This window comes from Felis catus, chromosome A1 (genome assembly GCF_018350175.1).
Source record: "Felis catus isolate Fca126 chromosome A1, F.catus_Fca126_mat1.0, whole genome shotgun sequence".
In the NCBI taxonomy this organism is placed as follows: domain Eukaryota; kingdom Metazoa; phylum Chordata; class Mammalia; order Carnivora; family Felidae; genus Felis; species Felis catus.
Genome location: NC_058368.1, coordinates 587,427 through 604,761, shown reverse-complemented (window position 1 = coordinate 604,761; position 17,335 = coordinate 587,427). Strand labels below are relative to the sequence as shown.

Genomic DNA, 17,335 nt, shown 5'->3' with positions numbered 1-17,335 from the left:
GTTTTTTTTTTTCCCAGGTATTATTTTCCTGATTTTGTGGAGTTGTTTATCTGTGTTCTCTTTTTTTTTTTGTCAAAAAAATTATTTTTTAATGTTTATTTTTGAAAGAAAGACATGGCACGAGTGGGGGGAGGGGCAGAGAGAGAGGGAGACACAGAATCCAAAGCAAGCTCCAGGTTCTGAGCTGTCAGCACAGAGCCCGACGTGGGGCTTGAACTCACGAACCATGAGATCCTGACCTGAGCCCGAAGTCAGACGCTCAACCGACTGAGCCACCCAGGTGCCCTTATCTGTGTTCTCTTGTAGTTTACTCTTTAAAACAATTATTTTGAATTCTTTGTCAGTTCCTAGATCTGCATTTCTTTGGATTGGTTACTGGAGCCTTGTTAATTTACTAGTTTCCTTTGGTGGTGTCACATTTGCCTAATTCTTGTGTTGACATTTTTGCATTTGAAAGGCCAAAAAGCTCTTTTTGTCTTAACAGACCAGTTTTGGCAGGTAAAGACCTTCTCTTGCTGGATGCCTGGACTGATGGTCTGCCTCCAGGATCATAATTGAGTGGGGTTGTAGTGTGCCTACTGCTGAGTCCACAGTGTCCTTAATTGGCAGGTCTGTGAACAGGGACATGACGGATGTGGTTCCTACCAGATCCTCAGTTGCACAGGACTGCTCTAGGACCAGAGTCCAGCAGGGCTGAAGCTACATCATGGGGCTGCTTTCAGGTCCACTGTTGAGTGTGCAGACAGTGGGTCTGTTACCAGGAGTGAGAATGGGTGTGGCTCCTACAGGTTTTGAGCAGCTTCCTCCTAGGCTCCTCAGTCCTCCTGCTGGGTCCCTGGGTGAGCAGGACTGACTCCAGTACCACAATAGAGCAGGGCTGGAGCCAGGTTACAGGACTGTTTCTGATTTTATAGTCACGACTGAGGTCTGTGGGCCTGTTACCAGGGACACAGTTGGGTGTGGCTCCTCCTGGGTCCTTTGGCAGATGGGGCTGGAGCGGAGCCTCCAGACAGACTGGGCTGTTTTAGGCCTGTAGCTAGGACCACGTTTGGTAAGCCTGCCACTGGGCCATGAGACTGTCTTCTCAAAGTGGCTGTCCTCAGCCTTAGGCTTCACTGGGGTTTCTCAACCTCCTACCTGGATCCTAGAGCTCTCACAAAAGCAGTTTTATCTGTGGTTGGCTGTCAGATTGTTGTTTGTGTAGGGAGATGTGAGCCGGGGACGTCCTATTCCACTATCTGGCCGGCGTCACTCTCCATATGTTCTTAACAGAGCCTCAGAATGAACTTGGGTTATGACAGTTTCTCTGATCAGCATTCTCCTAAGCTAAACACCAAAGTCCCCACACTGGTCTATAAGACCTGAATTCATCTGGGCCCTCTGTTTTGTTTGTTTTTTGACACTTTTTCCTGCTGTTCTGTCTCTTGTTCGCTCTGTTTTAGCTACCCTGGCCTCCTAGCTGATCTTTGAACACATCAGGCATATTCCTACCTCTGGGGTTTTTGCCTGTGGTGTTTCCTCTTCCCGAGCTGTTTTGTCCATATATCATCGTGGCTGTTCTCTCAGTCCCTTCAGATTTTACTTCAAATATTATCTCAGCAAGATGACCCATCCATAATTTCAGTCTCCTTGCTATTTCCTACACTCTTTACTTGCATTATTTTTCCCCTTAACACTTTACTAATGTACCATATATTTTATCTCGTTTATTATTATGTCTCTCCCATTAGAATGAGAAGCTTCATGGGAATAAGGATGTTTGTTTTTTTTCACTGTGGTTTCTCCAGTACCTAGGGTAGTGCTTGATTCATAGCAAATGCTCAGTGAATATTTATTGGGGGAATGCTTCATGGAATTAATTGACAGCTGTTTCAGTACGATGGATGGAAGATGGATTCACTAAGACCAGCAGTTCCTGCATTCCTAGGCTGTCCCTGGTGTTCCGTTTTGTACCACATGTGGATTACTCCATTAAGATGGTCCCTTTAGATGGTAACACGGTTTGGTCATTTTAGGAGAGAAATTACAGACTTTGAACAACAGAAAGCAAAAGAATTGACTCGGATAGAAGAGTTTAAAAAGGAGGAAATGAGGAAGCTACAAAAGGAACGGAAAGTTTTTGAAAAGTATACTACAGTTGCAAGAACTTTTCCAGATAAAAAAGAACGTGAAGAAATACAGGTATGCCAGTTCTTTACGTTATACTTATATGAGTTAGTAAGGATGACAGTCTAGTAAGGATCTCAGAGTTATATGATGTGTCAAAGAGAAATTGGGTATCAATTTATTAATCATTCATTGACTCAACAATCTGAGATACTACATGAAGAACATTTTTTGTAGTTTTGGCTTTTAGAGTGAAATATATCAGTTGTTTTCTTACCAAAGTCTTCCAAAAAAAAAAAAAAAAGACTACAATAACGGCATCGGTGAATTAATAAGCCAGTGTCATGTTGCATTGACCTGTTTAATGTCCCACATACCAAATGCTGTTAATTCTGTTCATTTATATGAATTGAAGCCCTCTGTACTAACTGTAAATCCTGCACTCTTCCTTTGGGTAGAGCACTTGCTCACCAATCTTTCCCAGCACTACATTTGTATGTTTTTCTCTAATAGTTACCTTTCTCTTTCACTTATTGGTTTGACTTTCTGGTCTTGTAGTAAAAATCTGTTTTAGTTAGCTTGTCTTTGATGTTTCTCATAGCTTTCGGGCCTCTTTTCCCCCAGTTATTAATACTTGCAAACTCTTAACTATTTATTTATTTTTGAAAAGCCAAAAAGTTTTCTTCTGTATATTACTGTCCAATTTTCCCAGCACTGTTTGTTGTTTTTTTCCATTGGATATTCTGTCCTGCTTTCTCAAAGATTAGTTGGCCATACGTTTGTGGGTCCATTTCTGGGTTCTCTATTCTGTTCCATTGATCTATATGTCTGTTTTTGTGCCAGTACCATACTGTCTTGATGACTACAGCTTTGTAATACAGCTTGAAGTCCAGAATTGTGATGCCTCCAATTTTGCTTTTCTTTTTCAGGATTGCTCTGGCTATTTGGGGTCTTTTGTGTCTCCATACAAATTTTAGGATTATTTGTTCTAGTTCTGTGAAAAATTCTGGTAGTATTTTGATAGGGGTTGCATTGAATGTGTAGGTTGCTTTGGGTAGTATAGACATTTTAACAATGTTTGTTATTCCAATCCATGAGCATGGAATGTTCTTCCACTTCTTTGTGTTGTCTTTAACTTCTTTCATAAGTGTTCTGTAATTTTCAAATCTTTGATTAGGTTTATTCTTAGGTATCTTACAGTTTTTGGTGCTATTGCAAATGGGATCGCTTCCTTGATTTCTTTTTCTTCTCCATTATTGGTGTATAAAAAGGCAACAGATTTCTGTATGTTGATTTTCATATCCTGTTACTTTGCAGAATTCATGTATTAGTTCTGGCAGTTTTTTGGTGGAGTATTTCGGGTTTTCTACATAGAGTAACATGTTGTCTGCGAATAATGATTGTTTGACTTCTTCCTTGTTGATTTGGATGCCTTTTGTTTCTTTTCATTGTTTGATTGCTGAGACTAAGACTTCCAGTACTGTGTTTAAATAGAAATGGTGAGAGTGGACATCCCCGTCTTGTTCCTGACTGTAGAGGCAAAGCTCTCAGTTTTTCCCCATTGAGGAGGATATTAGCTGTGGGTCTTTCGTATATGGCCTTTATGATTTTGAGGTATGTTCCCTCTATTCCTACTTTGTTGAGTGTTTTTGTTAAGAATGGGTCCTTTATTCTGTCAAATGCTTTTTGTGCATCAATTGAGAGGATCATATGGCTCTTGTACTTTTCTTTTATTAATGTGGTGTATCATGGTGATGGATTTGTGAATACTGAACCACCCCTATAGCCCAGGAATAAATCCCACTTCATCGTGGTGAATAATTCTTTTAATGTACTGTTGGATTAGATTTGCTAATATCTAGTTGAGAATTTTTACATCCAGATTCATCAGGGATGTTGGCCTGTAATTCTCCTTTTTAGTGCGGTCTTGGTCTGGTTTTGGAATCAGGTAATGCTGGCCTCATAGATTGAGTTTAGAAGTTTTCCTTCCATTTCTGTTTTGTGGAACAGTTTGACGAGAATATATATTAACTTTTCTTTAAATGTCTGGTAGAATTCCCTTGGGAAGCCATGTGGCCCAGGACTACTCTTGTTTGTTTGGAGATTTTTGATTACTGTTTCAATTTCTTTGCTGGTTATAGGTCTGCTCACATTTTCTATTTCTTCCTGTTTCAGCTTTGGTAGTTTGTATGTTTCTAGGAATTTGTCCGTTTCTTCTAGATTGCCCAGTTTTTGGCATATAATTTTTCATAATATTCTCTTACAGTTGTCTGTATTTCTGTGGTGTTGTTTGTGATCTGTTTCATTCATGATTTTATTTGTTTTGGTCCTTTCTCTTTTCCTTTTGATAAGTCTGCCTAGGGGTTTATCAATTTTATTAATTCTTTCAAAGAACCAGCTCTTAGTTTCATTGATCTGTTCTGCTGGGTTTTGTTGTTTTAATATCATTTATTTCTGCTCTATTCTTTATTATTTCCCATCTTCTGCTGGCTTTAGACTTTATTTGCTGCTCCTTTTCTAGATCCTTTAGGTGTAGGGTTAGGTCATGTATTTGAGACTTTTCTTGCTTCTTGAGGTAGGCCTGGATTGCAATATACTTTTCTCTTAGGACTGCCATTGCTGCATCCCAAAGGTTTTGGACTGTCATGTTTTCATTTTCATTTGCTGCCATGTACTTTTTTATTTCATGCGTATTAATGAGCTCCTTAGGGCTCCTCACTGCCTTCAGGTGAGTTCTCAGGTGGTGGGCAAGGAGATCTTGCTTCTGCTCATGCTCCTTGCCTCAGCTTTCAGGCACTCCCCATATCATGCACCCACATAAGCCATGTAGGTGATGAATTTTTCCTTAGTTTTGACATTGGTCTTGATTTTTATTTGTACAGTTGCAAATTGCTTCTAGACATTTCTAGGAGTTTCTTCACAAATGTCATTTAGTCCATCTGAAACAGATCAGTTTCTTAAAACCCATTTCTTCTAATGAATCTGAAACAGAATCTGCTTTCAGGGCTGGTGGTTTTGACTTTGAATGTTTTATTCATCCCTTTACCTCAGCTCTTCATTCAATTAGTCATGATTCCTGTTAATTTTTTCTTTACCAGATAATCTCCCATTTGTCTTTCTTTCTATTTCAATTAATAGCTTAGTGTAGACCTTTATTACCTCATGGCAGTGTTATTGCAGTGAACTCCTTAGTAGTGCCTTCCTTCTTCTGGAATCAGTTTTGTTGATGGTATGAGGTGAGTCTTTACCCTGAACTCCATTCCCTTTTCATGAAAAACTTGATGTTTTTGAAATGTGATTGACCAAGCCTTCCCTTTTCTGCTGCCTGTGCTATGGCAGCACTTATGTTTTGATGATGTATCTCTTTTCTTCTAGTGCGTTATTCTAGTAATTTTTTGTTGTTGTTGTTTTGTTTTGAGAGGCTTTGAAACAGCAGATAGCAGATTTACAGGAAGATTTGAAAAGAAAGGAAGCAAAATGGTCAAGCACACATGGCCGTCTTAGAAGCCAAATAGAAATGTTGGTCAGAGAGAACACAGACCTCAGGGAAGAAATAAAAGTGATGGAAAGATTCCGATTAGACGCCTGGAAGAAAGCAGAAGCTACAGAGAGCAACGTAAGGATGGGTCCGTGTGTGACTGCCACAAAAAAAGATGGATCCATGGTAGGTTTGGAGCCAGTTTCGTCAAGTCAGGGAGATATTAAATATTTGAGCCCTCAAATTTATAGAGCTGGAGCAGAGGAAGTGGGGAGAGTGGTAGGGGATGTGATCAGAGATGTGATAGAGGGAGGTGGGACAGAGTTCATTAGGCTTTAGTTGATTCCTGTAAGCCCTTGGGTGTTTCCTCTGAGTGAGAAGTGGAGCTATGGAGGGCTATGGTTGAAGAGGGGGCCTGATCCTTTATTTTAGTAAGGTCACTCTGTCTGCTGTTGACTGTAGACTGAATGGGGAGGAGAAGGTTATAGGCATGATTGGGAATGCCAGTTAAGAGATTGTTACTGTTATTCACACCACAGATGAGAGGGGCTTTAGACTGGAAAAGCAGCAGTGGAGGGCTGAGAAGTGTATAGGATTTGTTGATAAGCTGGATATTGGATGTGACAGCAAGGAAGGAGTCAAGAATGGCTTCCAGTAGGGTTCCTGGGTGGCTCAGTTGGTTCAGCATCCGACTTTTGGTTTTGGCTCAGGTCATGACCTCACAGTTTCTAGCCCTGCATCAGGCTCTCTGCTGACAATGCAAAGCCTGCTTAGGATTCTCTTTCTCTCTCTCTTCTCTCTCTCTGCCCCTCACCTGCTCATGCGGTCTCTTTCTCTCTCAAAAATAAATAAACTTTAAAAAAAATGGCTTCCAAGTGTAGTGTAGTGATTTGGCATAATAGAGTTTCCATTTATTGTAAGAGACCACAAGAAAAGAGCATGTATTTCTTGGAAGCGTGGATATTAGGATCTCAGGTTTAGGTGGGTAAATTTGAAATGCCTATTAGCCCTCAGGTTGAGATATTGTCTGGGAAGTTATGTACATAGCAGGAGAAGGTCAGATTGGAGCTAAAAGTTTAGGGGTCATCAGGATGTGTGGTAAAGCTTTGGGCTGGCAGAGTTCACCAAAGCTAAAAGTGTGGGTAGTAAAGAGATCCACGTACTGAGCCAGAGTGTGAGAAGATGGGGGGAGGAAAATTGACAACCAGAGGATGGAGTTAAGGAAGCCAGTGTGGTGTCCTGAGAGCCAAGTAAAGAAAGTACTTCCCAGAGGAGAGAGTGGCCAGCGATGTCAAAGGTTGCTGCTAAGTTAGATGAGGGCTGAAAATTGGTCATTGGATTTACCATGTAGGAATGTGTTGAAAGTAAAAGCCTGACTAGATAAGAGAGAATGAGAAGTTTCAGATAGAGAATAAGAACTTTCTGGAGAGATGTTGCAGTGAATGGAAAGAGAAGGGGTAGTGGCTGTAGGGAAGGTTGTTTTGTTTTTGTTTTTGTTTTGTTTGTTTTAATGGGAAAAGTAACAAGTGTTTCTGTATTGACAGAATTGATTCAGTAAAGAGGAAAATGCCGATGCAGGAGAAGGTGGGAAGAAATTGTTGGAGCAATGTTCATAAATGAGAGAAGGGGGGATTTAGGGAATGAAGGGAGGGTCTGGCCTTGGCCAGGAGCATGGACAGCATGTGCCTGGTAGCAGAAGGTTGAAGGTGTGGAACCCAGGCTCAATGTGTGGTACCTGTTGGTAGGAAGCTCCCTCCTAATGTTAGTATTGTCAGTGAAGTGAAAGCTTGGTCGTCAGCTGAGAGTGAAGATGTAGGAGGTTTGGGGAGATGAGAGAAGGAGAGTGAAAGGCAAAGGAACTAGGGAAGTGTAGTCTGGTTCCTGGACTGCTTTGGGAGCCTATGTAGGTTAGAGATCATATATTTCAGATGAGAGTTGTTTGCATTATTTTCTTGTTCAGCATTTTGGTTGTAAGGTGGTGGAGAGTTATATTTTAGAAGAGGTGTGGTCATCCAGGTGAATACCACAAAGTGACTGAGGGCATGGAGGCAACAGTATATGCAACCAGAGTCACTGCGGTGAAACTTGGTTTAAGCTGCATTAAGACCATAAGGTTTTGAGGGACATAGAAAATCTACATGGATTAATGAATTGTAGGACCCTGTACAGTTGGTGGAGTTAGGGTGTTAGAGGAATGAGCTAGATATAGCAGTCTGAAGAAAGTGGGGTTCTCCCCACCTCCCCAAACCTTTTATTATAACAGCTTCCCCAAATAGAGACATTTGAAAGAACAATAGGATGACCACCTGAAGAGGCACCTAGATTCAATCACTGTTAATATTTAACCACTTGTGTGTATATGTTTTGCTGTACCATGTGAAGCTAATTGCAGAAATCATGGCATCTTACCCCTGAATACTATAGCATTTTATTAAATGGCATTGGCTTTTTCAGTAGACCAGGGTAATTATTTTGTAGAATTCCCCACATTCTGGATTCAAAGGCTTTGAAAATGAGATGTTTGCAGTTATTGGTAATTGCACATATTGATAATGACCAGTTGTAGAGTTTGTCCATTGGTGTCCATGGCTGAGGGAGGATAGAGTAGGTTGGGAAACTGAAGCTAAGGCAGTGGAGTTATCTCCTGGCAAGGTGAGTACGTGTTGGGTGAGTTGTGGACATGAGACACAGAACTAGGACAGGGGTGGTTAGGCAGGAGAGAGATTTGGTTGGAATCAGTGATGGGGAGCAAGGAAGACCTACCTGTACCCTGCCTCTAAACCTAGGGGTGTAAATTCTGAGGGTGAGAAATTTCCATCCCTAGAAGGAGGCAGTGGTGAGCCATCTTAGTAAGGAGCTAGGGCTCAAAGTGGAGCAAGATGGTTGGGAAGTGTTCACAGGAGAGGTAGAGATAAGGGGGTTTTGCTGATGTTGAGGAGTAACTAACTGCCCTCTTCTCTGGCTAATCTGGCAACAGTTACAGAAGACTTTCATTTTATGTTGTCTGTTATGCCCTCACTTGAAGAATGAATATACAGTTGACCCTTGAGCAACATGGGTTTGAGCTGTGTGGGTCCACTTGCACACAATTTTTCAATAAATACGGTACAGCACTGTAAATATATTTTCTCTTCCGTACAATTTTTTTTCATTTTTTAAATTTAAAAAAAGTTTTATTTATTTTAAACATTTTATATATTTTTGAGAGAGTGCAAGCAGGGGTGGGACAGAGAGAGAGGGGGACAACTGCATTGACACTTTGAGCCTGACGTGGGGCTTCAACTCATGAACCAGGAGATCATTACCTGAGCCGAAGTCGAAGGCTCAACCGACTGAGCCACTCAGGTGCCCCTGAGTGTATGACTTTCTTAACATTTTCTTTTCTCTAGCTAACTTTATTGTAAGAATACAATACATAGGGCACATGGGTGGCTCACTCAGTTAAGCGTCTGACTCTTAATCTCAGGGTTGAGTTCAAGCCCTGCACTGGGCTCCACACTGGGTATGGTGCCTACTTAAAAAAAAAAAAGAATATGGTGTATAATACATATGACATAAAAATATGTGCTAATCTGTTTATACTGTTTGTAAGGCTTCTCGTCAACAGTAGGCTATTAGTAGTCACATTTTGAGGTAGTCCAAAGTTGTACATGGATTTTCAACTGCTTCGGGGATCAGTGCCCCTAACCCCCACAGCGTTGTTCAGGGCCATCTGTTTTTCCAAAGGTGGTGTGTGTGTCTGTGTGTGTGTCTGTATAGTACATTCATAAATAATAGCTTGTTCACTCTGACCTGTAGTGATGATAAATGAAAACAACATAAACAAACTTAAGCCATTCTCCTTGCAAGCTGAGTTTTAGTTTCATTCATTGTACTAATATGTAGACAAGCACTAATTTTATATTCAAAATTATCTCATACTATAGAATTCATCAGTTCGATTACAAAAGAGTCAGATTTCTTCAGGAACCCAGGTAGAAAAATACAAGAAAAACCATTTGCCGACACAAGGTAAGAAGTTGCATGATATTTTTACAAAATATATTAGGAATTTAAAGAATAGAGAATTTACACCTAATATAAGAAGTAAAACATTGTAAAATATCATTGAAGCCCCTATGTATTCTCCCCAACTTACTTCCACCCTGACAACATTCCTTTGCTTGTTTTTCATTCTTTTACTACATTATGTCCATAAATCAATATAGTATTGTTTCTATGTATCCCTCTACAATTTGCTTTTTTCTCTCAATATTTTGATACCCACATTAATACATATAAAACTCTAGTTTGTTGATTTTAATAGCTATACAGATTCCACGTATATTTGCACAATTGAGTTTTCCTGTCGATGGACTTCATGTTTTCCCCCAGTGTGTCAATAGAATGAATAAGGCTGAAGAAAATATCTGTCATGTGAGTTTCTCCAGGATACATATCAAGAGTAGGATGCTGGGTCATACCAGGTTTGTGCTACTGGAGGAGATTTTCCCTTTGCTCTGCAAAGTGGCTTTGCCAGTTTTTTTGCTGTCAGCAGAGTATGCTTTTTGTGCCTACCAACCCTTGACCTGGTTGGACTTTAAGACTGTGGCCAGTCAGATGGGCATGAAATGGTGGGTTAGTGTAATTTTAATATGCATTTCTCTGATTCCTGGTAAGGTCATGTGAGCATCTTTTTGTATATTTAATGGGCATTTGGGTTTCCTCTTTTGTTTATTGCCTGTTCATTTCTTTTGCCCATTTAAAACTTTTTAGGGAGTGGCTTCTCTTTATTGAAGTTATTCTGCATACCAATCCTTTCTCAGTTACAAACACTGCCATGATCTTTTCCCAGTCTGGGTTTAGCTTTCGGTTTGTGTTTTTTATATATATGTTTTTCCTTTTAATATGGAATTTATCCATCTTTTTTTATGACTTTAAGAAATCCTTCTCAATCCTTAGGTCACAAATATATATTTTCTCTCATTAACTTTTGTTTTCACAACTAGATTTTTAATTTACCAGGAATTTTTAGAAATTATTTTCATGAATTGAATTTATAAAAGTGGATATAACATATGCAGCTTGATGGTTGTAAAGGAAATACTTGGATAAATACCAGCAAGATAAAGAGAGTAACAGCACCCCAGAGCTCTCACCTCCATGATCATATTACATTCCCTATCCGGGTAGTTTCTACTCTTATAAGTGCAGTCCTACAAAAAATGCTTTTTGAACTTTCTGAATAGTTATGCTGTATGTATTCTGTTGTCTTTTATTGTACATTGTTTTTGAGAGTCATGTTGATCTGCAACTCTAGTTCACTAATTTTCCTGCAAGGCAGTTTGAATGTTTATGAATATATTAAAATTAACCTGTTGATGGTTAAATTTTTTTTAAGTTTGGGATGTTAATGATGCTGTGAACATTCGTAAACGTCTCTGGTTACATTCATTTCTCTAGGGCACATACTGCAATTACTGGGTAATCAGTAAGAATATCTTTAACACTCATAGATTTTGCCAAGATATTTTCCAAAATGATTTTACTGCCTAACCAGCAAAGTAATGTAAGTGCTTGCACTGCTCCACACCTTGTTGATACTTGGTATTGTCAGACTTCAATTTTTGCCAGTCTGGTATGGATGAAAACTATCTCATCATAGTTTTGATTTGCATTACTGGGATTACTAAATATGTTAAATACCATTGCCTGTGTTTATTACCTATTTAGATTCCCTCTATGAGAAAAATTGATCAGGTCTTTTACTCATTCTGTGGTGTTGTCTTTTTCGTTATTGGTTTGTGGGGGGATTTCCCCTCCCTCCGTTGTAATCATTTAAGAGTTACACACATTGCAAATATCTTCTTCCAGTCTGTGGCCTGCCTTTTTACTCTTTATGGTATCTTTTGGTGAACCAAAACTGTTTTCCTTTTTTTAATTGAAAATGTATTTGACCTACAACATTGTATAAATTTAAGGTACATAATAATGTTGATATATGTATTTATATATTATGATTGCCAGTGTAGTGATAATTAATACCTCTATCATATCCCATAATTATATCTTTAAAAAAAGTTTTTTAACGTTCATTTATTTATGAGAGAGCGTGAGCAGGGGAGGGGCAGAGAGAGAGGGAGACACAGAATCCATAGCAGGCTCTAGGCCCTGAGCTGTCAGCAAAGAGCCTGATGTGGGGCTCGAACCCACCAACCATGAGATCATGACCTGAGCCGAAGTTGGACGCTTAACCGACTGAGCCACCCAGGCACACCTAGTTATTATATCTTTTTAATGGTTGAAGAGTTTAAGATCTAGTTTCTTAGCCAAATTGTTCATTATAATACAGTATTACCTATATTCACTATACTGTTCTAGCACTTATTTACTACTTGTTGCAAGTTTGTACCTTTAAACAACATCTCCCCTATCCACCAAACTCCCCCTCCCTGGTAACCATGGTTTCACTCTTGTTTTACAAGTTTGGCTTCTTTAGATTCCACTTGTAAGTGATATCATACAATATTTGTCTGTGTCTGACTTACCTCACTTAGCATAATGTCCCCAAGGTCCATCCATGTTATTGCAAATAGCAGTATATCTTTCTTTCTCATGGCAAAATAATACTCTGTTGTGTATCTGTATCACATCTTTATTCATACATTGAGGGGCACTTAGGTTGTTTCCATATCTTGGCTATTGTGAGTAATGCTGCAGTAAACATAGGCTTCAATATCCTGTTTTTATTTCCTTTGAGTATGTACTCAGAAGTGGCATTGCTGGATCATATGGTAGATCTATTTTTATTTTTTTGAGGAACTTCCATAGTGGATGAACCAGTTTATATGCCTACCAACAGTGCATAAGGATTTCCTTTTCTCCACATCCTTGCTAATACTTGTTAGGTCTCATCTTCTTTTTTTTTTTTTTAATTTTTTTTTCAACTTTTATTTTTATTTTTTGGGACAGAGAGAGAGAGAGAGAGCATGAACGGGGGAGGGGCAGAGAGAGAGGGAGACACAGAATCAGAAGCAGGCTCCAGGCTCCGAGCCATCAGCCCAGAGCCTGACGCGGGGCTTGAACTCACAGACCGCGAGATCGTGACCTGGCTGAAGTCGGACGCTTAACCGACTACGCCACCCAGGCGCCCCTTGTTAGGTCTCATCTTCTTGATGATAGCTTTTCTGGCAAGTGTGAAGTGATATCTTGTGGTTTTGATTTGCAGTTCCTAGATGATTAGTGAAGTTGAACATCTTTTCATGTACTGTTGGTCATTTGTATGTCTTCTTTGGAAAAATGCTTATTTAATTCCTTTGCCCATTTTTAAGTTACATTATTTTGTTATTGAGTTATATGAGTTTTTCTGTATTTTGGATATTAACTCTGCAAAAGTTTTCTCCCATTCTGTGTGTTGCCTTTTCATTTTGTCAATTGTTTCTTTTGTTGTGCAGAAGCTTTTGATTTTTGATTTGTTGATTTTTGCTTTTGTTGCTTGTGCTTATGGTGTCATATCCAAGAAATCATTGCCAAGACCAATGTCAAGGGATTACTTCCGTGTTCTCCTCTAGAAGTTTTATGGTATCAGGTTTTATGTTTAAGTCTTTAATTCATTTCAAATTAATTTTATGAATGGTCTAAAAAGAGATCCAATTTTACTTTTCTGCATGTGTTCGGTTTTCACATCATTGGTTGAAGAGACTATCTTTCCTCGTTGAGTGTTCTTGGCTCCTTTGTTGAATATTAACTGATTGTATATGTGAGGGTTTAATTCTGGGCTTTCTGTTCTATTCCATGGGTCTGTGTGTCCTTTTTTATGCCAGTACCATACTGTTTTAATTACTCTAGTTTAGCAGTATAGTTTGAAACCAGCAATTGTGATGCCTCCAGCTTTGTTCTTTTTTCTTAGGATTGCTTTGGCTATTTGGGGTCTTTTGTGGTTCTATACAAATTTTAGCATTCTTTGTTTTGTGAAAAACGTCTTTGGTATTTTGATGGGGATTGCACTGAATCTGTAGATTGCTTTGGGTAGTATGAACATTTTAATTCTTCCCGGAAGTATAATGTATCTTTCCATTTATTTGTGTCATCTTCAATTTCTTTTATCAGTCTTACAGTTTTCAGACTATAGGTCTTTCACCTCCTTGGATAAATTTATTCCTAGATACTTTATTCTTGTTGATGTAACATGGAATTGTTTTCTTAAATTTCTCTTTCTGATAGCTTGTTATTAGTGCATAGAAATTCAGCTGGTTTCTTTGTTAATTTTTGTATCCTATAACTTTACAACAACATTTATTAGTTCTAATAGATTTTTTGGTTGAGTCTTTAGGGTTTTCTATATTTAGTACGTCATCTGCAAATAGTGAAACTTTTGCTTCTAATTCAAATTGGATAAATTTGGATGCTTTTTATTTTTCTTGCCTAATGGCTGTGGCTAGGACTTCCAATTTTATGTTGAATAAAAGTGGTAAAAGTAGGCATCTTTGTCTTTTTCCTAATCTCCAAAGAAAAACTTTTAGCTTCTCACCACTGAGTGATAGTTATTTAATGTTCTTTTCCTTTAACCTTTATACTATAGTTAAGTGGTTAATATACCATCTTATTGTAGTTTTGGAGTTTTCTGTATTTGATTATAAATTTTTCTTTCTTTTTTTTTTTTTAATTTTTTTATTACGTTTCTTTATTTTTGAGAGGCAGAGAGACAGAGCACGAGCCGGGGAGGGGCAGAGGGAGAGAGGGAGGCACAGAATCGGAAGCAGGCTCCAGGCTCTGAGCTGTCAGCACAGAGCCCGACGCGGGGCTCGAACCTACGAACTGTGAGATCATGACCTGAGCCGAAGTCGGACGCTCAACTGACTGAGCCACCCAGGCGCCCCTGATTATAAATTTTTCATCTTTACCATTGTGTTGTTTGTTTGCTTTTACATGTTTTCATGATGCTGATTAGCATCTTTTTGTTTCAGCTTGAAGAGTTGTTTTCAGCATTTCTTGCACAGCAGGTGATTAAACTCCCTCTGCTTTTGTTTATCTGAGAAAGCCTTTATTTCTCCTTCATATCTGAAGGATAACTTTCCTGGATATAATATTCTTGGCTGGCAATTTTTATCTTTCATCACTTTGAATATGTCATTCCACTGTCTCCAGGCCTGTAGAGTTTCTGCTGAGAAATCCACTGGTAGCCTCATTTGGTTTGTCTTGGGTTTTTTTTTGGGGGGGGGGGGGGAGGGTTTGTATGTTACCTTTTTTTTTTTTTTTTCTTCTCCTGGCTTCCTTTAAGATTCTTCTTTGTGATTAATTTTTGACAGTTTCATTATAATGTATCTTGGAGAAGGTCTTGCATTAAGGTAATAGGGTGTCCTATTAGTTTCATGGACTTGTTTGTTCCAGTCCTTGCCCATGTTTGACAGGTTCTCAGCTATTATTTCTGTATTTTATTTTTTAAAGTTTATTCATTTATTATTTCTGAGAGAGAGAGAGAGAGAGAGAGAGAGCGAGCAAGCACAAGTGGGGGAGGGCCACAGAGACAGGGAGACTCAGAATCTGAAGCAGGCTCCAGGCTCTGACCTGTCAATACAGAGCCTGATGTGGGGCTTGAACTCACAAACAATGAGACCATGACCTGAGCCAAGATTGGATGTTTAACCAACTGAGCCACCCAGGCACTCCTCAGCTATGATTTCTTTAAATAAACTCTCTGTCCCTTCTCTTCTTGTGGAACCCCAATTCTTCCAATATTTGGCTCTCTGGTGGAATCTCATAGCTCTTGTTGGCTTTCCTCACTCTTTCTTCATCTTAGTTCCTATGCCTCTTCTGTTGTTATTTCTATATTCCTGTCCTCCAAGTCACTTATTTTCTCTTCCATGTGTTCTGCTCTGCTACAGATGCTTTCTATTGCATCTTCATCTCATTTGTTGAATTCTTCAGGTCCAGAATTTGTTTGGTTTTTGTTTATAATTTCAGTCTGTTTTGTAAAGAACTCCTGTTCATTAATTTTATTCCATGACATCATGGAATTGTCTGAGTTTTCTTGTAACTTGTTGAATTTCTTCACAAGAGCAATTTTGAATTCTTTATCAGATGCGGTATTTCATGCCTTTGAGTTTTGTTGCTAGAAACCTATTAGTTTCTTTTTGTGATGCCATGTTTCCTTAATTTTTTATACTGTTTGTAGCTATGGACTTCTGCTTTCCCATTTGAAATAGCAGATACCTTCTTAGTTTTTATGATTTCTTTGGTTTTTACAGTTCACCAGTCCAGCTGTTAGAAACCATTCTTCTGTATTCCAGAAGGTGGTAAAATGGCCCAAATTTGTAGTTATTCCCCTGCTCACCAACTGTGGCCTATTTTCTGAGCATGCTCCCTGTTTACTGAATCTTGCTCTTTGGTTGTAGTTGGGAGGGCACATAAGAAGCTGGTAGCAGAGTTAGGAGAGGTGTGGGTTTAGCACTTGGGCTTTGGGGGTGCCTGTGGGCCTGAGGGAAGATCCTCGAGTGGGGTACTACCAGAGGCTTGTGGGTGGACTTCATGTTGAAGTGCTGAAGCAGACAGCAGGAACAACATTCCTGTAATGACCTTTGATATTCTAGTATGCTTCCTTCCCTTTCTCTTTCCTTCTCCAAGTCATGGAGGTCTCTCCTCAGAGATCTGGGTGCTGTTGGAGAGAGATGTTTCTTTAGCCACAACCCATGTAACTGGCCTAGCTGGGCAGTCACTTGTTGCTTTTGCTTTGCTATCACTTCCTTTGGAGAGGTTGTTACTGCCACTGCCAAACAACTTAGCGTGCTGCGTCTCCCTGGGGAGGGGAGCAGCTCTGGCAAGTTCCTCCCTCTCTGCATCCAAACTCATCGCTGTCCTGTTCCTGTGGCATGTTGGAATCACCCCTCAGGGTGGACTAGACTTCTGAAAATTCTCTTTTGTCTGTGGATATCCACCAAGGTTTGTGCTCTCTGGGTTTCTTTTCCAGTCATGGTGAATGGGGACGGGCAGGTTCACTAACTCCCTTGGATATGCATCCCTTACTGAGGTCCTATTTTTGGATGCCCATGTGGGCAGGAAAGCTCCCAGATCCCTTGGTATGAGGTGCTGAGGTACTTTCATTTGGTTATAGATGTCTAATTAGTTGTTTAAAAAGGGAAGGAAAAAAGGAATGACTTATACTGCCATGAGGCTTGATGGTACCTTACAGTTACCCACAATTCCCAAGATTCTTACTTCATGTTGTTGAATTTCAGTTTTTTTACTTTACGGGTGGTGCCTCTTAAGTCTTCCCTATCTTGCGGTCATAAACCTATCCTCCTATATTATCTATATCTAGCTATTCCAGCACTGTTTATTAAATAATTTAATCTGTCCCAACTTTTATAAGATATGTAATTTTATAAGGTATGTTTATACTCAAAGTAGTGAACACAGACTCAGGAGTCAGAGCTCCATTTCCTGCTCATGTGTCCTGGTCCTCTCAGTGGGTCTCTGCTTAGAGGCTTCCAGTTCCTGCTCATGAACAGCTTGAGAGAAGAATTAAGCTTCATAGGATTGAATCCTGGTTTGCTTTATTAGCTGACAACTTTGGTACGTTATTTAACCTCAGCCTCGTTTTCCTTACCTCTAAAATGGGGATATTAGTCTTTTCTATGGAGGATGGTTAAAACATTTAGGAGTGAGGTCCAACAGAGCTTACTTTGCACATGTAAGTAAGCTGCAGGCAATTGTTCTTCGTTTATCACATCAAAACAGAGCATTCCTCTCATCCCCAGAACCATCTACCATCTA

General features: G+C 39.5%; 1 protein-coding gene across 8 annotated transcripts in view; it reads left to right on the top strand.

The window, feature by feature from the left end:
- The window catches only part of CENPJ (centromere protein J), a 64,263-nt gene that overhangs the window by 36,816 nt on the left and 10,112 nt on the right, over positions 1-17,335 (top strand). For 7 of the 8 annotated variants that reach the window (XM_045037352.1, XM_019815137.3, XM_045037279.1 and 4 more), the window contains 3 exons: positions 2,016-2,181; positions 5,528-5,770; positions 9,511-9,595. In XM_045037352.1, coding sequence (XP_044893287.1) covers positions 2,016-2,181; positions 5,528-5,770; positions 9,511-9,595 — 494 coding nt within the window. The remainder of the gene's footprint in view (positions 1-2,015; positions 2,182-5,527; positions 5,771-9,510; positions 9,596-17,335) is intronic. The other variant, XM_019815226.3, reaches the window with a different exon arrangement.